At 36.8% G+C, this 25186-nt stretch overlaps 2 protein-coding genes across 3 annotated transcripts; one reads left to right on the forward strand and one right to left on the reverse strand.

Moving 5' to 3' along the window:
- The first annotated feature begins 1034 nt into the window (after positions 1–1034).
- Positions 1035–19346, forward strand: LOC107550462 (dihydropyridine-sensitive L-type skeletal muscle calcium channel subunit alpha-1). Its single transcript, XM_016231745.1, has 42 exons — positions 1035–1735; positions 3050–3162; positions 4104–4309; positions 5056–5159; positions 5448–5587; positions 5720–5804; positions 5884–6044; positions 6235–6460; positions 6783–6990; positions 7068–7188; positions 7423–7537; positions 8070–8166; positions 8402–8471; positions 8840–8972; positions 9085–9214; positions 9298–9357; positions 9444–9550; positions 9948–10035; positions 10220–10327; positions 10404–10456; positions 10560–10706; positions 10789–10990; positions 11238–11396; positions 12089–12199; positions 12288–12371; positions 12889–12936; positions 13394–13420; positions 13529–13654; positions 13829–13894; positions 14011–14102; positions 15211–15370; positions 15459–15586; positions 15696–15792; positions 16273–16375; positions 16449–16550; positions 16644–16771; positions 16862–16984; positions 17064–17287; positions 17367–17443; positions 18219–18304; positions 18399–18485; positions 18578–19346. The coding sequence occupies exons 1-42, from the start codon at positions 1542–1544 to the stop codon at positions 18806–18808; spliced, it is 5127 nt and encodes a 1708-aa protein (XP_016087231.1). The 5' UTR covers positions 1035–1541; the 3' UTR covers positions 18809–19346.
- A 1620-nt stretch (positions 19347–20966) lies between these two features.
- On the reverse strand, positions 20967–23902 carry LOC107550511 (transcription initiation factor TFIID subunit 10-like). 2 transcript variants are annotated; one of them, XM_016231818.1, is made up of 5 exons: positions 23569–23902; positions 23239–23396; positions 23088–23152; positions 21439–21553; positions 20967–21290 (listed from the first exon to the last, which is right to left on the reverse strand). In XM_016231818.1, exons 1-5 carry the CDS (start codon positions 23702–23704, stop codon positions 21201–21203), a joined length of 564 nt encoding a protein of 187 aa, XP_016087304.1. In that variant the 5' UTR covers positions 23705–23902; the 3' UTR covers positions 20967–21200. The 2 variants fall into 2 exon arrangements, with proteins under 2 accessions (XP_016087304.1, XP_016087303.1); XM_016231817.1 differs by having other exon boundaries at positions 23563–23901.
- Between the last annotated feature and the right edge of the window lie 1284 nt (positions 23903–25186).

The raw sequence follows: 25186 nt of genomic DNA on the forward strand, positions 1-25186 counted from the left end.
TTCATCATGAATGAAGAAGAACTGAAAAGAAAGCAAAGGGAGAAACTCAAGAAACTACAGGCCACAGGAGGAAACCCTCGACCGCCACGTTCCTTGTTCTTCTTCACGCTCAAAAACCCTTTCCGGAAGACCTGCATCAACATTGTGTAACTGGCACCACTGGCTGAGACCACATGCATGGTGGTCTTATAGTTTCAGTTTTTATGACAATGTTTTATCAGTGGGCCTGCATTAGTATTATAATCTAACCAAGACTGACTTGGTTGGTTCCAGCTTTCAAACTGAAACTGTGAAAACATAAAGCAACTTGTTTAGTTGCTTGCTGTTAACATAGATATAAATTAAGAGAATCAGCCAGCTCCAGTTGGTCTCACACCCACGGTCACCTTTACATTTCTCACACAATAACTTGAATATATCGGTCCTGTCACTATTTTGCTTTGAAATAACATTGCAAAGAATGAGATTACATGGAAGTGTGCTGTGTGATCTGGGAGTACTGATGTGGACAGGTATATATAATATAGATGCGCTTATGAATGTGTAAAATGTCATTGCACTGTTGTAGTTTCACTTTGAATTACCACAAAATGTATTGAATGATTCCTAGTTTATTTGTTTGCAAGCTGATAATACTGTTCAGGATGGCACATTTAAATGTCAGATTATAATGAATAATTATAAATAAATGTATAAATTTATAATAGTGAAGGAATAAGTGGCTTTAAGTGATCAGCACTGTTGAATAGTATATCATAAGCTTCCTCTAATATGCTTGACACTTTTGTTGGATTTTCTGATTTACAGACATCCAAAAATATTGATTTTGCACCTCAAAATGTGAAGGAATTTGAAGGTCTTTGCTTGACTATCGTATTTGCTGCTATAATCATTTTCCAGTATGTATCCAAACAACTTGCAGCTGTTTTACAGCTGAAATATTGTTGCTTATGTGAAAATGCACTAAAATGTTAAATATATAAAGAATGTTGCCAACTTTCTTTGTACAGCTTTTTTTCTTGAGAAAATTCACTATGAGTAACGCTCATCTGCTGCTTAGGAAAAAAGCCTGGCATATTTCAATATTTTATGTGTCCTATTCTTAATGTTTTCTCCTTTTTAATGTCTTATGTGTGGTGTTGTATAAGCAGCTGAATTTCTCTTACAGAACCTTAGTCATTCTCTTTCTTCATCTGCTGCACCCCAAGGCCGCCCATCCCCTCCTCCACCTGCCTCCGCACCCCCAAGAATGGACACTGACTGCCCGTCTATATATATCCCTCAGAAGGGGCCAGCTGTGCCTAAATACTCCCTTCCCCTCCAATGTCTGCTTGTCTGGTGTAGGTTTGCAGCAGGGGCCAGGGCCAAGAAGGTACACTGTGCCTTCTCAGAGAGGGCGAGATGGTGGATGAAGCTTAGGACCATACTAAAGATCCGACCTGGACTTAAGAAGACCAAGGATTTGCTAAACTAGGACTCTCATTTCAGGTTTTGGCTATTTTTTATGAGGAATTGAGAAGACTACTTTTGGGAGATTCAAAATGGAGTCGGGCAGTGGTGGGGTGGCAGCTTTGGCCTCGTTCATCATGAATGAAGAAGAACTGAAAAGAAAGCAAAGGGAGAAACTCAAGAAACTACAGGCCACAGGAGGAAACCCTCGACCGCCACGTTCCTTGTTCTTCTTCACGCTCAAAAACCCTTTCCGGAAGACCTGCATCAACATTGTGGAATGGAAGTATCCTTCAAACTTACATCCATTTTAGTTTCCATCCTTTTGGACTGTGGTTTGATGTTTGTATAGTTTTGAATCATAATTGAGATGGGTGTGTTTTAGAAAGGCATCCATCCCCCAGAGAGCTGGTTTAGCATGCATGCCAGAAAAAGCATGCAACCATAACTCTGATCTGTCTTACTCTGTGTCTTATGTTCAACAAAACCAGACTGAGATATTTGCTCCATTATAGATATCTTCATCTGTGAGGTGGAGAAAATAAAAACAGACAGTTGTTTTTTATAATCCCCAGGTTTAGTGTCTCTTAAGGTGCTGAAATCTGTGTCTCAGTTGTGAACTGAAGGTGTTAAGCTTTTGTTATGTGTCAGCCTCACCACGGTCAATTGGAAGCAGTTGGATCAGGTCTTTACATGGAAGATAAGGATGAACCCCAGCCTATTTACAGCCAGTCAGCAAATGCACTATTAATAAGACTTTAAACTTGTGTTAATCGACCCTATTTACAGTTTTTGTTTCATAGGCTTTAGATTGGAAATTTTGTATATGTAAATACAATTAAAATATTTTTAAGAATCTTTCATAAATGCAAGTTCCTAAATTCACAACAAGAACAAAAATTTACTGTTGCCTTTCAGAAAAAGTTGGAAACGGCTTCTTAACTTCCTCTTTGAGACCACCCTTGGAGACAAAACTGACATATACAGCAAACATTTGCTTTACGAAGTGAAACTTTCAGTTCCTGATTAGTTCATTAAGCAAGACGCATATAAATGTGAATAGAAGATTTTCAAGTAGAAGTGTTTTAGCTTTTGTACTGAGGTGAATAGGAGATGTAATTTTGGAGCTCTTTTTTTTTTTTGCATAGGTGTATTTATACAGTTTAATGATACTCTGGTTGTGTACAGCTGTTGCGTGGGATCACTAGTGGACATGATTCTGAGCTGGCAGGGAAATTCTGATTCCACTAATGGCAGAAATTCACAAATAATTACAGTTCGTTGGAGACTGTGGGTCATGTAGTTTAAACTGTCCTAGTAAATGTTTACTCTGAGGTAAAACCACCTTTACTAGATGGTTTGTGTGTCAGTGATTCTAATTAGCTACTGACCAAATAACTACCCAAAGTCTCTCTCTTTTGTTTAATCACCAAAGCCAGTTTTACATGTATTTGGCTCTGGTTAATTTTTGGTTAAATCAGATTGATGCAATCCGTACTCATATCCACCCCCAACTTGAATGTGAAAAATAATTACCTCCATTTTCCAGTGGTTGTTTTTGCCGTGTCTACTCATTATTTTCCTGAGCAGACTCCATCAGACCCTTTGAAATCATTATCCTGCTAACTATCTTCGCTAACTGTGTAGCCCTGGCTGTGTTTCTGCCCATGCCTGAAGAGGACACCAACAACACCAACTTAACATTGGTGAGAAGTTCTTAAACTACAATTACCATAGGAGAACATATATGTTAAATGAATAATCTCTGATTACAGGTCATTTGAAGTAGTAACGTTACATCAGCTAATTTTGAAAATATTTTTGCTACTGAGGGTAGCAAAGAATATTATGGCACAGGTGAACTGGAGTAAAGGGATAGTTATGTCTTGACACACACCTCATGGTGTGTTGCCAAAAAATCTGAGATGCTTAGACATGTCCAAGATAAAGTGTTGTTCAGATTTTTGCCTACTCAGGTCTTTGGCCCTTGGGTTATAAGGGGGACATAGATGTTTTGAAGCTGATACATGTGCGCTAACGTTCTCGCCCAGTTGGCGGTTACACAGGACAAATATGTGATTTGCATAAGCTCTTAAGAGTTCAAGTTAGATATAATTATGGGTTTATATACCTAGAATGCAATTTAGAACATGTTTTACAAACTGAAAATATACCATGCTAGCAGGTGCTGTTTTGTGTGATGAGTTTTATATTTAGTCTTTGATTTGTGATGTGTGTGTCCAAAAGGTACAAGTGAGGCCTTTATAAATACACTCAAATCTCAGAAGGGGATTTTCATGATGCATCTAATGAGAAATTAACATAGATTCTATTGATATGACTGTTCTGTCCCACATTGAGGGTCCACTTATTGCACAATGATGAGATCATTTTACCCCATGTGGACACAGAACTTTGCTGTTCTGGTAACATTTTTTGTTTCATATACTGCATATAAACACTTAAAGCAATGATAAATCCTCTTTACACAAGCTTATTTCATGACTCAAGCTTTGATGGTATGTAGGTCACACACTCTTTCCACTTTCTCCCAACTCAGCTTAATATGCAGCTATGGGTCTGAATTTAAATAAATGAATATATGTATAGCGAATTGACAAATCAATGCCAGTACTGTTCAACCTCTGTTTCAGATATCATTGCCATCAGGGAGAATGAGAAGCCATCGCCCTGTGCTCAGGCTGGACACGGACGCCGCTGCACCATCAATGGCACTGAATGTCGGGCAGGTTGGCCTGGTCCCAACTTTGGCATCACCCATTTTGACAACTTTGGCTTTGCCATGCTCACAGTCTTTCAGTGTATCACAATGGAGAGCTGGACTGATGTTCTCTACTGGGTAATTACTTATGGACATGATAATCCTACTCTTTACTCTCTTTACATTCATTTATATTATCAGGCAATAATTAAACTTCTCTATGCTAAAGTAAAAAAATTAATGATGGGACACTATAAATTTAACAAGCAGTATAGGCTATATATAATACAATTAAATTATGGTGACATTCAGACCAACAGCAAGATAACAAGGCTGAAATTCAATAGACAAAAATAAAAAAATTAATAGTGTGTAACTTACACAGTATTTCCATTTTTTTGCACTGATCAACAAAATAATTCCAAATGAAGTCAAAGCAGAATTAACTCGAGACCCTGTTTTTCCCGATCTTTGACAATGCGTCTTGCGTTGCACTGCTTTTTAATCATTTTACTTTATAAACATGCTGGACAACCGTGTATGACCTTGCATATTTTGCAGCATCACGCGCATTACGTAACATTCAAGAAATCAAGTTAAAAGAAGTTCATTTTATTTTGAATGGCGTCTCTAGACCTCTTTTTTGTCTCCAAGAAAGACACAGAAATTGTGTTGTATTCCTGAACGAGTCAGTGTGTTTGAACTAATTTGGTTCGATGACTCATTCATAACACTTTTCGCCACCTACTAGTGCAAAGATGTAAACTGCAGAAAGAGAAAAATTCCCACAAATAATGCACAGACTGACCGTTTGTCAATGACAGGATTTTTGGAACAAATCCAAATTTAATGTTTGTCAAATTAGTGATGATTTTATCTTTTAGATTAACGATGCCATGGGGAATGACTGGCCCTGGATCTACTTCCTGACTCTGATACTTGTGGGCTCCTTCTTCATCCTCAACCTCGTCCTTGGAGTATTGAGCGGGTATTAGCTCTGGCTATGTTTTTAATAAAAGGTTTTAATACTAACTGCTTAAAGTTTGGTTAACAAGTTTGGAAGTCTTTATTATTATTCCATCCAAATACACTCTGACTGAAGGAGTCTTCTGAAATGGTTTATGGGAAACAGATCTGTTTAATCAAATTAAATGGCTCATCTTAACTACTTGAGAGACTTAAAAATACAAGAATATCACATGACCAGGAAGCCATTTCAGCAAACTCAACTACATGGTTAAGTGGCCTAACTGAGACGAGTTTTTCCTCAATGCAGGGAGTTTACTAAGGAAAGGGAGAAGTCACGGTCACGAGGAGAGTACCAAAAGCTACGAGAGCGACAACAAATGGATGAGGATCTGAAAGGTTACATGGAATGGATCACTCATGCTGAAGTGATGGATGGAGATTCTGAGGGTAATGGTGCTATTACAGTCCTTTTTACATATGTTTTATGTCATCCTATCGAACTGTCTGTCTGATGTCATTCAAAAAAAAGCACAGGAGCTGCATCTTTAAAGTTTCTCCCTGCTTTGATTTACTCTCCAGCACTTCTTCTTCTTAGAAAGGACACTGATTCAGAGACAGACAGTTTATACCAGATGGAGGGGATCAACAGGGTGATCTATTTCTAGTGAGTGTGCAATCAAGAGCAAAAATATGCATCATGATTTAACCAAAGACTGATTCTTCATTTACTGTGTAATCCGCAGCCGTCTCGCACGCCGCTGGAACATTGTTTTACGGAGAAAGTGTCATGTTTGGGTGAAATCTAAATTCTTCAACTGGTGGGTTCTCCTTGTTGTGTTACTCAACACCCTGGTCATTGCGATGGAGCATCATAACCAGACTGAGGGGTTAACAAGTTTTCAAGGTATGTTCCATTAAGCAATACATTAGATAATACATTACAATACATTCCCAACAAGATTCCCAACTCTTATTTAGTATATAAAAGTTGTTGTATCTTTCAAATAGAATCATTGAGTAATTCTAGTGATTTTATTATATATTTATTTTGGTGAATGAAGTAAGATCTTGATGAGTCTCGGTCCTGTTTGCAGACACTGCCAATGTAATTCTACTCGCCTGTTTCACGATTGAGATGGTTATGAAGATGTATGCATTTGGTCCGAGAGCCTACTTCATGTCCATCTTCAACCGATTTGACTGTTTTGTGGTCACGATCGGAATACTGGAGATATTCTTGGTTGTGTCAAACATCATGACACCACTGGGGATTTCTGTGATGAGATGCATACGACTCTTGCGCTTATTCAAGCTCACAAGGTATGTTCATTTATTTAAACCTTAAGTTATTATACATTTCCAAATAATTTCCAAATCTTACTACCATCTGTCTTAACGTCCTTATTTTACCTTATTTTCCAACTTTTACTCTGAAGTAATGAGAAGAGTACCTTATTAGTACAACTACTTTACTTGCTATCTTCGGCTTTTGCCCTGGATTTTACACTGAGAAATATATCATTTATTTATTAAATCAATATTTTGAAATGTTCATTTTATTTTATTTTAATTTAATGACCTCTCATACACAAAATACATGTTTCCTTCACCAAGACTGTTATTTCCTCTCATTGGTCATTAGGTACTGGACATCACTTAATAACTTAGTGGCATCCTTACTCAACTCAGTGAAATCCATCGCCTCCCTGCTCCTGCTCCTCTTCCTCTTCATTGTCATCTTCGCCCTCCTGGGTATGCAGGTGTTTGGTGGGAAATTGAACTTCCCTGACAGAGTGATTCAGCGCAGTAACTTTGACAACTTCCCACAGGCCCTCATCAGTGTTTTCCAGGTACTTCAACTGCAGTTTTAGTGAAATTGTGCTCTGATTACAGAAGCTGTTTATGTGAGGTTGGGCTTTGTTTTCAGGTCCTAACTGGAGAGGAGTGGGACTCCATTATGTACAATGGAATCATGGCTCATGGCGGACCTCAATCCCCAGGAATTCTTGTCAGCATTTACTTCATAATTCTGTATGTCTGTGGAAACTGTATCCTTTTGAAGCATATGTCATTATTTTCATGTCCATGTTATGAATTTGTCAGAACTGATTGGAGATGATAAATGAGAATTCAGTGTGTTTAAAAGAATATAGCAAAGCACTCAATATAAAATAAACATTTGCAATTGTTTCTGCTGCTAAGTGAGAAGTATTTCACAACCAGTAATGTTGTATTGTTGCGATAAGTTTGTTTGGACTTTTCCTTAGCAAGTGGTTACATAGTCATTCTCTTGAATGTTTTCTTGGCTATCGCTGTGGACAATCTAGCCGAGGCTGAGAGTCTGACAGCAGCACAGAAAGAGAAAGCAGAGGAGAAGGCCCTAAGGAAACTCATGAGGTAAAAGAACAATTAATTAATAATTTTATTTCATCAAGGATGCATTAAACTGATCAAAAGTCATATTTATTATGTAGCGAATGTTTCTTTTTCAAATAAATGCTGTTCTTTTGAACTTTTCTTCATGAGTCCTGAAAAATGTTGCAGTTTCCACAAAAATAAAATAAAATCGCAGCACAATTGTTTTTGACAAGAAGAAATGTTTCTGTAGTATCAAATCAGCATATTAGAATTATTTCTGAAGGATCATGTGACACTGAAGTCTAGAATAATGGCTGCTGACAATTCAGCTTTGCCATCAAAAGCACAATTACATTTTAAGATATTAAAATAGAAACAGTTATTTTAAATTGTAATTATATTTCACAATATTACTGTTTTACCTTATTTTTGATCAAATAAATTCAGCCTTGGTGAGCATAAGAGACTTCTTTTAAAAACATAAGGAAATTTTACTAACCCCAAACTTTTGAATGTATTTGCATATCTATATATTACTAAACAACATTTTGTCTTATGTTTTTCAAATAAGAACATTGCCAGAGAAAAGTGAGGAGGAGAAGGCCCTGATGGCTAAGAGACTAATGGAGTCCAGGTCAAAAACTGAGGGAATGCCCACCACAGCAAAGGTACATCTGACACAAAAGAGCTCACTGTGCTTATATTATATTATTTTATATATACTGTATATGCCTACTGCAATACTTTACTAGTTGGCTTTCTGTCTAGTCTATTAGGATGATTCACTACATCAGGTCTTCAATCAGCCACATCAAAAATGTTAGGCTCTGATGCTAGGCTCTTATTGTCTGCTAAATAAACAAAGTGTAAATGCCTAAACAAGTTTCATGATTTTGTCTCTAGCTCAAGATAGATGAGTTTGAATCAAATGTTAATGAAGTGAAAGACCCCTTCCCTCCTGCAGACTTTCCAGGTAAGGCTGAAAGACTCTAACACAAGACTTTATATATCATTTGAGGGCTCTGCACTTCATAAAATGCTGGCTCAGACCTCACAGTACCTCTCTAAACATGTAATGGATGAAGTTCAAAGATAGCTGATCTATTATAAGTAAAATGTATTATTAGCTCCAGCCCCCAAGCTCATTTATGGAGCACATTCAAACCACAGGCCTGGCTATTTTCATTTGATTTTCGAGCTGTGCAAAATTTAATTAGCTTCACAGCTTAAACGGCTTTGTGATCAATGCTAATCCAAATAAATCTTATTTCACACAAGTAGATCACAAATAAGCATAATGTTTTTGAGTAGACCATGCTATAATCTTTCTCTCCTACTCAGGTGATGATGAGGAAGAGGAACCAGAGATCCCGATCAGCCCCAGACCCAGACCCATGGCTGACCTACAGCTGAAGGAGACAGTGGTGCCCATGCCTGAGGCCAGCTCCTTTTTCATCTTTGGCCCACAAAACAAGTGAGGCTTTATGGCCTGGTTTATAATACCATGTAGACCACTAAAACTACATATAGAACTAGACTTTTAACAAATTGGCCCAAAATGATTTACTAATGCTGTTTGTCGAAAGGTTCCGGAAGCTTTGCCACAGGATCATCAACCACACGACCTTCACCAACATCATCCTCCTCTTCATCCTCCTCAGCAGTATCTCCCTGGCTGCTGAAGACCCCATCGACCCCCATTCATTCCGAAACAAGGTACCAAAAACTTTGATTATTGCGTTAACTGAACTATTAGTTATCCGTTCCTAAAAATGAACATTCATTCATTCATTTCACAGGTCTTGGCTTATGCCGACATTGTCTTTACAACTGTCTTCACCATTGAAATTGTGCTAAAGGTAATGTGCTTGTCAACTTGATCATGTTACTTTCAGATTTGTACTTTGGCTGACATTTAATTCAGCACTGACCTGTGTATCTTTAGATGACGGTTTATGGAGCGTTCCTACATACTGGCTCTTTCTGCCGAAACTCATTCAACATTTTGGATCTCATTGTTGTGGGTGTTTCCCTCTTGTCCATGGGCATGGAGTAAGTTCAATAATATTTGATGTGGTTTCAGTTTTTAGTATACATTACCCATTATTTTATTGCTTTGACAAGGATATTTTTGTCTTAAACAAGGAATATATAAATAAAAAAATATCAGTTAACTGTTCTCGCACGTGCATTATTCTGCTGATGACCACCAGCAGCATTTTTGCACATTTTTCAATATGTACGAAAAACGTGTGTGAGCCATTTCTTTTAAATGAATCAAACACATGCAGATTACAACTGACTTCATATAATAATGTGTAGTGAAAGAAACAGATTGCAAGTTTCTTTAGTAGTATTCTTTAAAAAAATTAATGAATTAATCATACAAGTGAAGTTTTAATTAAAATACAGTGAAGGCCACTAATTGAATTGCATTATTGTATTGCAGGTCGAGTACTATCTCAGTGGTGAAGATTCTCAGGGTGTTGAGGGTACTAAGACCTCTAAGGGCCATCAACAGGGCCAAAGGGTTAAAGGTGTGTATTCATTCAGCATCTTAACTAAAAAAACTGCTTTGATTTGTGATGTGGCGATTGTCTGTGTATTTAAATATGGATAGCAATTGGTTGGTTGGTTTAGGGCCAGTCTTCAAAGGATGATACATATTAGGCACTAAATATAATAAAATCTTCTAAATATTAATACATTTTTCATCTCCAGCACGTGGTCCAGTGTATGTTTGTGGCCATAAAGACCATTGGGAATATCGTCCTGGTCACCATGCTCTTGGACTTCATGTTCGCCTGCATTGGAGTGCAGCTCTTCAAGGTGAGACAACCACCATATTGTGCTATAAAACCCTGTGTTTCGTTACTGTATGCTAAACGTATTACCTTTTAATTAGGGCAAATTGTACTATTGTACGGACCCCCTTCAAAAGACAGCGGAGGAGTGTCAGTGAGTATTTTTTGCCACATTTCTTTGAATTTTGTGCTTTTTCCTCCTCCTGTTGCTGCTGATATGCATCTAAAACTTTGTTCTTGCATTTGGTTTTTCTTAGGGGAACATTTTTAAAGCATGTGCAAAACTCTCTTCATGACATGGAGGTCCATCAGCGCATGTGGGTCAACAGTGATTTCAACTTTGACAATGTCCTGAACGGCATGCTGGCTCTCTTCACCATCTCCACATTTGAGGGCTGGCCAGAGTGAGTGTGTGAAAATCTACTCCTATTTTCATCAGTCAAGAGCATGTTTCACACAAAACCTTCCTTCACTCATCTTCAACAGGATCCTATATAAGGCTATAGACTCAAATGCAGTAGACACAGGCCCTTTGTACAATAACCGAGTGGGCATCTCCATATTCTTTATCATCTACATCATCATCATTGCCTTCTTCATGATGAACATCTTTGTGGGCTTCGTCATCGTCACTTTCCAAAAACAAGGAGAGCAGGAATACAAGAACTGCGAGCTAGACAAGAACCAGGTAACCAGTGTGATCTTTGATGTTCTTCACATGGGATTTAATCCAGGAATTTGTGTGTAAATTGAAAGACAGATTTTAAGTAAAATATCCTGTTTACAGTATACTGTACATCTGCTTTTCATATACCTGGTTTAACTCCACTTTTACTGTATATACAGTATTTATCAGGATCATGATGTTAATGCAACTGGGCTTACTGTGCTGTAATTTTATAATCATCTTCTCTTTCTGTCTCACCCCTCACCAGCGTCAATGTGTGCAGTATGCACTGAAAGCACGGCCCCTCAGATGCTACATCCCGAAGAACCCGCACCAGTACCGCGTTTGGTACTTCGTGACTTCTTGCTATTTTGAGTACCTCATGTTCTTTCTCATCATGCTCAACACACTCTGTCTTGGAATTCAGGTAAGCAGTTAAATAGAAGTTACATTTATTTACAGCTAATATATATTATGATATACTGATATACACTACTGTTCAAAGGTTTGGGGTCAGTGAGATTTATTTAAAGAAATTAATACTTTTATTCAGCAAGGATGCATTAAATTGATCAAAAGAGGCGGTTTAGTCATTGATAATGACATTAAAAAACATTTTAAAATGTATTTAAATAGGAAGCAATTATTTTCAATTGTAATAATATTTCACAATATTGCCTTTTTTTATTGTATTTTTGATCAAATGTTTTGATCAAATAAATGCAGCCTTGATGATCATTAGAAATCTTCCTGATTTTGAGTGGTAGTCTAATTCAGTCGATATTTTGAATTTTTTTTAATTACTGGCAATGGGTTATAGGGGTGTTTTTCACATTGATTAGGTGTCAAATGTATTATTTTCTATTATTTTAGTAAATATTATGTCATTTTATTGATGCATGTAATATGTATTATCTTTACATTCAATTTATATTGCCTTTAATTCAACCATTACAAAACATTAACATTTACCACTGTTTTCAAGCCAATAAAGTGAAGCTTAATCCCATTCAGTCAGTACGTTAGTCGGAACAATATTCAGTCTGTATAATAGTTTATAAAACAATTTAAAAATGGCTGCTTTGTTAATGTGCTGCCTCTCTTCTCTCTGTGGTACAGCACTGCAACCAGTCCGATCATATAACCAAACTCTCTGACACTCTCAACCTCATCTTCACTGTCCTGTTCACTGGCGAGATGATCGTCAAACTCATTGCATTCAAAGCAAAGGTACACCTGCTTCTTCCATATGAAACTGTGTGAGAAGATGTGCTCTATTTTATGACATTGTTGGTATTTTGTGTGTGCCATGACACAGGGTTACTTTGGAGACCCTTGGAATGTGTTTGATTTCGTCATCGTGGTTGGTAGTATTGTTGACGTGGTCCTCAGTGAGGTTGATGTGAGTATGACAATAATCTGAGACTCCAAACTTACTTAAAAATATTGTCTGAGTGATTTATATGTTATGTTAATGTCTCTACAAAAGCAAAAGCATTTCAAATGGCTTGTATTTTAAACCCGTATTTAGCGATACATGAAGCACAGACCACAGCAAGCAGTCAATATCAGCATTAGTGCACAGGAGGTACAGATTTCATCAGCTCCAGCTTAGTATTATTCTCATTCAACCAACTTTACTCATCAGTGGCCATTGATGGGCCCATTTTCATGATTCATTTCACATGTGTTAATGAACCACCCTCTTTCCATCTCTCACAGCTGCTTAATACACACCGCTCCACATCTCCAAGAGTGATTTGATGCACTTTTTATCGTCTATATAAGTAACCACTTGTTTTGGAAGTGTGATTTTAATTTTGATGTTATGTTGATGTCTCTTATTCGCAAGATGCATTGGCGTTTCTCTCATGTCATCTCTCATCCATCATCCTGACTTCTCATCTTTCTGTTCTCAGGCTGCGCTGGATGCCAGTGGAGGACTGTGGTGTCTACATGGTTGTGCGGTAAATATCATTCTGCGCTGCATGGGACAGACACTGCTCACATTATCTCATACTAAACGAAGAGCAAGGAGAACTGAATTTGTTAGACAGCCATTAATAATACTGATTTTATGGCTCAATCAGCAGATTCCTACTGATGAAAAAAGAAAAAGCTTTTTTAAAAATGTGCTTAATTTATTGCTTCATCTAACTGTGCTTGCCTAAATGGTTTGATTTGAAGGGTTTGTATTCATTATTCCTTATTCTTTATGTAATTAATTTAGGTAACGTCTCTGTCTTGACTGTATTCTTGATTCTGTATTCATTTAGAAGCTTAAATATCCACAAATATGCATGATACCAGATTATGGTGTAGCTATGTATTTTTGCTTTATATGATATTATATGCTATTATATAATATTGTATTATATTACATTACTGATGGAAACAAGTGAAAAGGGTCTATTCTTTTTTCAGGAAGTGAATCCAATGCAGGCAATAGCTGTACGTACATAATCCTGGTTTGTTTTCTTTGTAAACACTTAAAAAATGTCCACTTTAATATTTATAGGTGGAACTAAATATTTCTCTCATAATTCTACTCATTCTTAGGATGCAGAAAATGTCAGAGTTTCCATCACGTTCTTCCGGCTGTTCCGTGTGCTGCGTCTCATTAAACTGCTGAATCGCTCAGAGGGGATCAGGAACCTTCTGTGGACCTTTATTAAGTCCTTCCAGGTCAGACAAGACTAAAGAAAATTAAATAATTAATAATAATAATTATATCTAGTTAATAATATAACAATCATAAAAATTTATTTATTTCTTTTATTATATAATTTTTTAATGAAAAGTGCTTTAGCTTTAACTGAATGTATCTTACAGTCTATGATGATGTGTTTCCTGCTTCAGGCGCTGCCTCATGTGGCTCTTCTCATTGTCATGCTCTTCTTCATCTATGCTGTCATAGGGATGCAGGTGAGCTTCACTTATCTGGTTTCCTTCAGTTGTTTAAATTTCCTGTAGTTTCTCTCATTCTTCTTATATATTTTTTTTTCAGTTCTTTCATTCTCTCTTTCTCCTTCTGTTTATAGATGTTTGGTAAAATTGCTCTGGTCGATGGTACAGAGATTAACCGCAACAATAACTTCCAAACTTTTCCTCAAGCTGTATTGTTATTGTTCCGGTGAGTCAACAATGTACTGAGAGAATTTATTTTTTTTGCTTGTTTGTTCTTTAAAGGGGTCATATGCTGCGATTTCAAGTTTTCTTTTCTCTTTGGAGTGTTACAAGCTGTTCGTGCATAGATAAGATCCCTAAAGTTGCAAAGACTAAAGTCTCAAACCCAAAGAGATATTCTTTATAAAAGTTAAGACTCGTCCACGCCCTCCTAAAATGCCTCGTTTAAACACGCCCCCACATGTCTACGTCACTGTGTTGGAAGATTTGCATAACGCCGCCCAAATGTTCACGCAAAGAAAGAAGGCGTAACTTTTATTCTTGCTGTAGTATTTTTGCCACCGCCGCCATGTCGTGAAGACGCTGTGTGTGTCGTGAAAGCGAAAATACTTTGTTTGGTCTTCCAAAAGAGGACACGACTAGAAATCAGTGGTTAAGTTGTATTTACAAGACTGTTCCAGAACAGTTCAACCCAAATATTCAGATGTGTGCAACACATTTTACGAAGGACTGTTTCCTGATCCTGGTAGAGTAGACTACAATGCCGGCTGTTCTGACTCACAGACTGTAAGTAAGTTTTTATATTTAAAGAATTTGCCACTGATGATTCAAACGCGAGTTTTGAGCAGTGTAGAGTAGCATTTGTAGTTTGTCATTTCTCCGATCACAAATGCAGACATGGTTTTATGTTTATGATGTGATGCAATGCGTAAAAAGACAGTATAAGTCATTATAATCCGTAATTATGTCCCCACTGGATCATGCAACAAATGCCTCCTTTATAATGGGTTTTAATGTTTTTGTCTTGTCGCTCCGGCCGGACATGTGCATCACAATATGGTAAGGGGTGTAACATTTCCGTCACACGCTTGAGGTATTCGGCCACTCACAACGCACTGGATAGCAATAATGTACAGTATGTGGAAAATAATGTGTTTTTTGAACCTTAACCATATAAACACATTTCATTACACCAAATACATAAGATATGACCATATGTCATATGACCTCTTTAATAAAAGTAATTCTTTGCAAACTTGAGAGCCCATATAGTGCACTCAACTCTATATTTTTAGTCTAATAATCAGGTAACTGATGAATGTGTGGGTTCACAGTGTTGCCACTGGAGAGCAGTGGCCTAAAGTCATGCTGGCCTCCATGTATGGGAAGCTCTGTGATGCCAAATCAGACTACGTCCCTGGAGAGGAGTATACCTGTGGCTCCAGCATCGCTGTCTTCTACTTCCTCAGCTTTTACATGCTGTGTGCATTTTTGGTAAACAGATATGAGGCTCTTGTAGTCTATACATGGTAAACTTGGAAATCAGCTCAGAATACAAAACTAAATCAATCTCTTTTTGTAGGTTATCAATTTGTTTGTGGCTGTCATTATGGACAATTTTGATTACCTCACTCACGATTGGTCAATCCTCGGCCCGCATCACTTGGATGAGTTCAAGAAGATCTGGGCAGAGTATGACCCTGAAGCAACGTGAGTTAAAGCACACAAGGCTCCAATACCAGTGTCATCTTATCCTGATGTTCATTTTATGATTTTCCTTAAAACATAATAAAGTACACTGTCTTCTGTCCTTATAAAGGGGACGAATCAAACATCTGGATGTAGTAACTCTCCTGCGGAGGATTCAACCACCGTTGGGTTTTGGTAAATTTTGTCCCCACCGCTCAGCGTGTAAGGTAAGAGAATTGGCTTTTTTTTTGGTTCTGTTCAGAAGTTTGGGGTTGGAAATTTAAAAAAAATTTATGCTCATCAAGGCTGTCTTTATTTGATCAAAAATACAGTAAAAACAGCAATACTGTAAAATATTATTAAAATTTAAAATTGCTGTTATGTATTTCAATATATTTTAAAATTTAATTTATTCCTGATGGCAAAGCTGAATTTTCAGCAGCCATTACTCCAGTCTTTAGTGTCACATGATCCTTCAGAAATCATTCTAATATGCTGATTAGGTGCTAAAGAAACATTTCATATTATTACCAATAACACTGTAAACACTACAATAAAAATTTTGAATTTAAAATTTTTAGAATTGTAACATTTTAATTTAGATTAGCATCCAAGTATTAATTTAAAAAAGTGTTGACCCCAAACTTTTGACCAGTAGTGTTTTTCAGTGAGTATTTCAAACCTGTATTTGTGAACTTCCACCTCAGCGCCTGATTTCCATGAACATGCCGCTGAACAGCGACGGCACAGTGACCTTCAACGCCACACTCTTCGCACTGGTCAGAACAGCTTTGAAAATCAAAACGGAAGGTGTGTAATTGAGATTATGTTTAACAAGCAGCTTATTTCGCGGCATAGTATATTATTTACATGTTTCTGTTAGGAAACTTTGAGCAGGCCAATGAAGAACTGAGAGCCATCATTAAGTCAATCTGGAAGAGGACCAGTATGAAGCTATTGGACCAGGTCATTCCGCCCATTGGAGGTGAGATAGCTGTGATAATAATCATTTATGTTTAATTCACATGTTTTTAAATACAATCCATGTCTGACTGTGATGTAATTTTGTTGGCTGTAGAGGATGAAGTCACCGTTGGAAAGTTCTACGCAACCTTCCTGATTCAGGAACATTTCCGCAAGTTTATGCAGCGGCAGGAGGAATACTACGGTTACAGGCCTACCAAGAAGAACGCTAATGAGATTAAGGTGCACTTTATGATAAATGCTTGTAGTAAACATCATACAAAGGACATTTTTCAAGCAAAATACTAACAAGATTTCCGTCTGACTTTGCAGGCAGGTCTGCGTAGCATTGAGGAGGAAGCAGCACCTGAGCTGCACAGGGCCATCTCAGGTGACCTGATCGCTGAGGATGAGATGGAGCGTGTCTTGGAGGCCGGAGAGGAGGGCATCTACAGGGTCTGCACTAAAGCATCTCCTTAAGGAAATAGACACAAGTAGATAAAGACTTATAGTCTCTGTGTCTCTATCCATGCAGCGGACAGGAGGTCTGTTTGGACTCAACACAGACCCCTTCTCCTCTGAGCCCAGCAGCCCCCTCTCCACACAGGTGACCAGCCAGAGGCCCCTGCAGTTTGTGGAGACTCGTCTGGAGGATATAGAGTCACCTCCAGACTCCGTCTTCCTCTCAAACACTGAGTTCTTCCCTGATAACATGCCAACAACAACCAACACCAATAACAATGCCAACTTTATAGAAGAGTGAGTGGATACCTATAATGAAAAGTGCACTTAATGTGTATCTGTAAAGGTCACAATGCTCATTTGATGCTGTTTTTAGTATGTCATCCAGGTTTACGTTTGAAAACGAGTCACTGTCAGCTGCTGCAACCAGAAACTATTCATATGAGGACATAAGTAAGTGAAAAGAGTAGGTGATTGAAGACATTTTTTTAAATAAATAATAAACAAATATATATTTTTTTTATTAGAAAAATATTATATTACTATTAGGACCTATTAATTACAGTATTACATTGAAAATACTTTTTTATGAAATGTTATTCATTTTTATTGAAAGCACTACAACAAATGCCACCATATACATTACTTTTCAAAAGTTTGGGGTCAAATGTTATAATTATACTTTTATTCAGCAAGGATGCAATAAACTGATCAAAAGTGACAGTAAAGACATTGAATGTTACAAAATATTTTTATTTCAGATAAATGCTGTTCTTTTGAACTTTGCATTTATCAAAGAATCTTTAAAAAATCATGTTTTTACTTTACCAAAAATATTAAGCTGCACAACTGTTTTCCACATTAATAATAATCAGAAATATTTCTTGAGCCCCAAATCAGCATATTAGAATGAGTTCTGAAGGATCATGTGACGCTGAAGACTGGAGTAATGACTGCTGAATTAATTGCATTTTAAAATATATTAAATTAGAAAATAGCCATTATAAATTGTAATAATATTTCACAATGTTGCTGTTTTTACTGTATTTTTGATCAAATAAATGCAGTCTCTTTAAGCATAAAAATACTTCTTTAAAAAGCATTTAAAAATCAGTTATAATCTATCAAGTCATTTATAATATTTATACCATGAAGAAATTCAGCTGATATGACAGAAATCGACAACACTTTATTGTACAAATGACATTATTTTCTGTGCAACAAATAGGAGACTCCAGTTCATATGTGGGCGGGGTCTCAAGTGTTGATGACAGACGGCTGTCAGATTTCACTGTGAGGACCAATATCACACAGGTGTGGACAGATTTCACATTTCCTGAGCTAAACACAGTACAGTGACTACTTGATATCCCTCTCTGACTCCTCCATGTGTGTCTGACTCTCTCAGTTCCCCTGTAACCCCTCATATGGGCCATCAAAGAACCAGAGAGCAGCAACAGAAGCTTCACTAGCCACCAACAAACTCATTCAGCAGGTAAATACACCAGGACACATCTCATGTACTTAACATTCATTCCATACCTTCTCAGGAGAGACTATTACACCATATTGTCCATGAATCCTCAGGCACTGAGAGACGGTGGTCTAGACTCCTTGGCTGAGGACCCACAGTTTGTATCTGTGACTAGGAAGGAGCTGGCAGAAGCCATTAATATTGGCGTGGAGGATATGGAGGGCATGGCTCAGGGCATCGTAAACGGGCAGAGTGGCAAGGTAACAAAACGTAAACGCCGTCCCATCCCAGTTCCACCAGGCACCAAGTCAACCAAACCCAAGGAAAACACTAGTGCTGTGTAGAAATGTATTGAGAGACATTCAGCAAATTCATGAGACGTCTTCAACCTGAATCTTCTACCATTGTCCAAAATCACAATTACTTCAGTTTATGAACAGGTAGTGCACTGGTTGTTTTGAAGGGTGCTTTTTTCAAAGATGGTAAGAGAAATAACATAAAAATGGACGCCTGCCTGAACATGTTACTGCTATTTTAATGAGGTCTGGTGATTTTTATTTCTGATGGCTGTTCTGATTTAGGACTTGTTTTTTGGTGACTGAATTTACCGAACATCCTCAATAAAATTGTTCACACTCTGTTCTGTGAACATTTACAGTTGAGTGAGTTACATAAAACAGACAAATGCCTGAAAACCTTGTAATCTGTGGACATAGAGCCCCAAAGGCAAGTCTTTTCTTTGGTTTGTCTACCACATGTACCTGTGGTTTCAACTTTTTTGTATCGAGTTATAAAATAATTGTTACACTAAATAAGATTATCCTGACATTTTGTTCACAGGAAAATCTTTAGCAGTTTTTAAAGGTGAATTTTTGAAGAAAATAAATATACTGTATACATAAAACATACTGGTCCTAAAAAGAAATTAGATTTTTGATATTTTTCTTCTCATTTAAATGGAAAGTGTTTGCATGCTTGTGACTGACAGGACAAGTACAATATGCAAATAACATCATTTGTGTTTTACACACTCACTTAGCAAATGCTTTTATCCAAAGTGACTTACAAATGAGGCAAGAAGGGCTTATAATGTCCGATAAAGGCTTAATGAAATTTTTTTATCTGCAAATTGAAGTACATATTTATGTTTCACATGAGCCTTTACATTCTTCAAAAGAATCTTCCCCAATGCTCTTAATGGGTTTGAAAATGAAATGTCAGTCGTTGGCTAGTATATATGGAGAAAACATCCCCCTTTTTTCTTGATTATGTAAAGGATTAAGGATTTTTTTTATCATTTCATTTAATGGCGTGTATATTTTTTGTATAGTACAGTTGAGATGGATATAGGACAGTGGGAATGGGATCAGTATGTGACGCAGGCCGGATTTAAACTGGGTCCCTGTTTTGTTTTTTCGTGCACTACACACAGGCACTGACACCCTTTTTCTTAGAAAAAAGATCTAGAGAAGTTTTCTAGGGACATTGGATGTAGACATTTACATGTGAAGCATGCACATCAAAAATACAATGCAGATACTTGACTAAAATAACACTGAAAAAAAGCTTTTGAAAAGTTTTTCACTGAGCAACAATGTTCCAGTTTTTTTTAATCTTCTCAATGTAGCAAATTAAATCATTTTGCTCACTGACTATTGCAACATTGCACCTTTTTAAAGTATAGCTGAACTTAAAAGAATGTGTGGACCGATGCCACAAATTGACGTCTTAAAAGCTGTATTTTCTCTTGTATAAGGTCTGATCTGTCATTTCTGTTCAGCACATTTTTATATTTCATTGCAAAGTACAAGACATTGATGGATTTGCATTTAGATACACGTTTTCACTTTCCACCTCAGCCTGTGTGTCTTGCAAATGAACATTTGTTAAAAGTGCAATTTAATAAACATGAGAGAGATGTTCACATTTTTTCTTGGGATGTGGGAAAAGGTTGTCTAGCTATTTAGATTTATATTGTGTTGTAGAAATAATCTGGAAAATATGCATTCATTTGATGAAATCATTTAATATTAACACAAAATAATCAGTTTTTCAAATAAGAGCACAGTAATTGCATTTTAATTTTTATGAATACTAGCTTTAATATTAATATAACTGCCCTGTCACTCTATTATTGAGCTTTACATCTGCATTAACTATGCCTGTGAGCACATACAGATGAAGTGCAACTGCAAATAGCACAAAGCAAAGGCTAGTATTTAAATATTATTAATATCATATTTGCTGTAGACAGATGGTGTAATGAGCGGTCTATGGCCAGTGCAGCTGTACTACACTGTAGAGAGGGAAACTTGAGAGCAGCTCTAGGTACTATTAATACTGCAACACATCACTGCTCAAGCCTCTTATGGCGTGAAGCTAAATCCATAAAGCAGAGATGAGAGGCTCAGACAGTGTATGAACTGACGTCAGAAGTGTAACAGCTTTACAGTGGTTAAATTAAGACTCATTTTCACAATAATTGATCCCACTAGGCTTCAGTAACAGAAGATGTGCAATTACACAAAACGTAATTACAATGAATTTATTTATACAGGATTTTTACTGACATCAACTAAAGTCCCACGGTGTGGTGCAATCAAACACGCTTAAAGGAAATACAAAAAGCTGAGGGCCAGTGGGCCGATGGTTCCCACGCTGAAGGATAATGTCTTCAAAGTTCTGATGGGACAAACAGCGCATTTCCAGCAGTCCATTTCCATGAAGCACTTCCCCTCAAATGAAGTAATGAGGTTTCTTTACATTTATGCCATACTCTGCCATGGCTGGTGTCAGATCTTCCATTGTCAGCGTGTACTTCTTGTCCTGGGAGGTGTGATGAGATCAGTGTGAATGAGAGATTTTTACAACACATTTTTAACTTCTACAAATGATGGCCTGCAGATGAAACATTCATTATCTAGATTTATTGTAGAATATGTTACTGTACTTATCACAATTTGCAAACACAAACCTTGGTCTTGTTTCGGGAGCTTCCAGAGGCCGTGCCCTTCATTTTGCAGTGCTGTAGTGCATCGTTTGCAATATCTGAGATGAACTTCTGAGACGCCAATGATATGAGACGGATTCTGATAACACAGAATAAAGATGTCAAGGAAGATTCATGATGAGGATTTTTAAATAAGTTTTAATATTGGCCTAATGTATTACCAACAATGCAATACACTTCATGACACATGAATGTGTTATTTAAGCCCATTCACAGGACAATACTCATTTAAGTTTTAAAGTTTTAAAAATCATTCTACTTCTGTAGGGAGTGTTCTGTGTCCTGTAAGGACAGGGCAATGATGTCATTGGTATAATTTCTAAAGCGATTTTTTTTTTCCAGCTGATGAATGGTGAAATATTTAAAGCCAATCTGGCAACGTCTCCAAGATACTTCCAAGAAACCTACCTGAAAAACTATGCGCAAGTGCACTTAGGGCAAAAGCTGCTTTAAACGCAAAGGATGCTCACGCCAAATGTTGATTTAATTTAGTTAATAGAAATTAATTGATAAAGAAAATCTATTAATGACATTATTTTTGACAGCTTCCTCATTTTACAGCATTTTTACACAGGTGCCTAAAACTTGTAACAGTACTGTAGCTTTGCAGTTAGGTTTCTTGAAGCATCTTGGAGACATTGTCACAGATCTTCTGGATTTAGTTTGTCTCAGGTTCTTCATGTCATTCCAGACAGATGATGATCAGATCAGATCTCTGTGTGGAGCACTGGCTGCTGTCAGACAAAAATCTCACTGGATTATTACAATTAATGGCAAAATGAATGTTTGGAAATGTAAACTGATATTTCCTACTGACACACTACATCAAAACATAGAAATAACTTAAAACCATTTTTTAGCTGGTGAAAATATTAGTGTTCAAATAATTTTGGCCACCACTGTAATAACTGTTAAATATATATTATTATAGTATTTATTAACATTTTTAATAAATGTGTTTTTGCCATTTTTTTAAATTTAGTGTACATTTATTTTTATTTCCGTTTTAGTACTTAAACTATATATTTATTTCAGTTAGTTGCCAAAGCAACTTCTCAACTTTAAATTTCCTACTGACACACTACATCAAAACATAGAACTGACTTAAAACCATTTTTTAGCTGGTGAAAATATTAGTGTTCAAATAATTTTGGCCACCACTGTAATAACTGTTAAATATATATTATTATAGTATTTATCAACATTTTTAATAAATGTGTTTTTGCCATTTTTTTTTATTTAGCGTACATTTATTTTTATTTCCGTTTTAGTACTTAAACTATATATTTATTTCAGTTAGTTGCCAAAGCAACTTCTCAACTTTAATTTTTTTTAATCTAATATTTATATTTCATTTCAGCCTTTTTGTCCAATTAAAAAGTATTTTTAATAGTTTTAGTTAATATTTAGTTCAAAATAACACTGATAATAAACGTTATCATCCACTGATGTGGACGTTAATATAGTTATCGTTACAGTTATGGTGTAAATGGGCCTTTAAACTACATTAAAAAGTTACTTTTGTTAGAAAAAATGTTTGCTTAAAGACCCTAACATGTTTTTAGCAGCAGCACTACATAACAGCTTTCTGAGAGAACATCATTCCAACTCACATTCTTGGATCTGAGGCTTCAAACCCAGCTCGGTTGAGGTAGTATCCGGTGACTGCGTCTGGGATCTGAAAAACAGAGACAGTTTGTTAACTCCTAAAGACACCCAGAATCAAAGAATGTACTGCAGTACTGCAAGCATGTGTGGACTGACTGTAGGAGTGTAATCCTCCAGCTGCATCAGGAAATCAGCCAGCGGTGTGGTCGAGATAACGGGCTTCACGTCTCCATTAGCGATGCCTGTGTGCACATACACCCCGTTTGACACGCTGGAGTCGGATGATGGAGTTGCCATTGCTGCCGAGGTCGGAACTGTGAGGGGAAAAGTACGACAGACCTTCAGAACTGCACGAATAATAAAGATTACAGATACACTAACGTTACTCTCCATCTTTATACAGACCAACACTTAAGTGGCTAAAGGTTAAAAGGCAACAGCTACTCTGTGCGCATTTAAACTGTCAAAAAAGACCCCCACCATTACCGCTGCCGACCGCAGGGATGCTGCTGGCGTTTGTGGAGGCGCTGTTCGGGACGCAGTTGCTGCTGCTGCTGCTGCTGCTGCTGCTGGATGCGGTTGCTGCTCCAGTCTGTCCGGTTTGCGTAAGGTCCACGTTCATTTTGTCCTGCTTAGTTTGAATATTCCAGTAAACTGTGGCTACTAGACAAAAGTTAAGTCGATACTCATTTATGCAGGTAAAACAGCGAGGTCTGCGATCAGTCGCTCTGAGGAGACAACTATTTACGCTTGAGACGTGTCACGTGACTAACACTTCCGCGCGCAACCACGACGAAAGTCCGGAGGAGCTGCGCCTCACATCTGAACAATAGTTCCGGAATCGATTGCGTTTCCGTTAACATGTATCCAAGCTTGTTTTGTTTTACAACATATCAAGCGCAAATCTTGTAGTACAGGTTTTGTGTTCAAGTTACATTTTGTAATTTAGATGAGAAAAACATTTCATGCGACGACAGAATCAGGGCTTGCAAACAGCTACATCTAGTGATGGTATTTTGAGTTGGTCACTTGGCATCATACCGTTTAAGGTCATTTACAAAAAAATTTAATAGTAATAATTTCATAAACGGGAGTGTTTTAGTCGTGTGCACTTTGGAATTCAAGGTCACATCTTCTCTTTGATAACGGCCCCAGATCCTCAAACATAAGACTAACAACATAGAGTTTTTATTACTTTAAAACAACCAGTTTTATTTGGTATGTATATATATATTTTTTAATTTTCATATTGTATTATTTATATAATAATAGGATTTGTTTTATATTTATATATTCTATCTATATTACGGTATATATTTAATTGTTTATTTTCTAAATCTTTTTCATTTTGGATATAAACGAGTATGATACATAACTGTATAAATCACCAAAACAAACAAAATGTTTCCAAATTAAAAGTATTTTTATTGTCACAAGAATAATTGTACATTTTAGTAAGAAAATCAAAAATAAATGTGCATATTATAGAAGCCACATATCAATATGTATAAGCTTACAAGAGTATGATACCATAACCACCAGTTCAACTGACATAGACAGTGACAGCAAGGTACAGATATGATCAGGATGATTCAAGGCCCTCTCAACCATTGCCAAATCACTGGAATGATGAATTAAACAACAAAAACATGCCATAAGATGAAATTGTCAAATTTAACTACACTGTCATTTTTTGTCAGAAAAAAGTAATCAAATAAAAGGAAAAAAAAAGTTTAAAAATGTTGTGCTGTTTGTGTGTTATCTGCATCGGAAGGAGTGTTTTTCCCCCCACAGAAATTAATACTGCCAAAGCTCTAATGTGATTATTCAGATGTACAAACATTAATTATAAAGCCAAAACTGTAAAAAGGGTTTTTACCAATTAATTACGAGTTCTTACTTTTTAAAAATGTTAACACTGTAGATCAGTGAAGTTCAATCTAAATTCCAATTAGCTGTGCTCATATTAATTCAAATCTCTGCTGATCAGAAGTATCCTGATGGATTTCAGGGAATGTTGTACTAAAATTAGCTTAACACAGTGTGAGATCATTTGGCACGACAACAATGGAACAGCTAAAATCTCTCCAAAGGAATGACAGAA

Source organism: Sinocyclocheilus grahami, unplaced genomic scaffold (genome assembly GCF_001515645.1).
Source record: "Sinocyclocheilus grahami isolate Dianchi unplaced genomic scaffold, SAMN03320097.WGS_v1.1 scaffold399.1, whole genome shotgun sequence".
Classification (NCBI taxonomy): domain Eukaryota; kingdom Metazoa; phylum Chordata; class Actinopteri; order Cypriniformes; family Cyprinidae; genus Sinocyclocheilus; species Sinocyclocheilus grahami.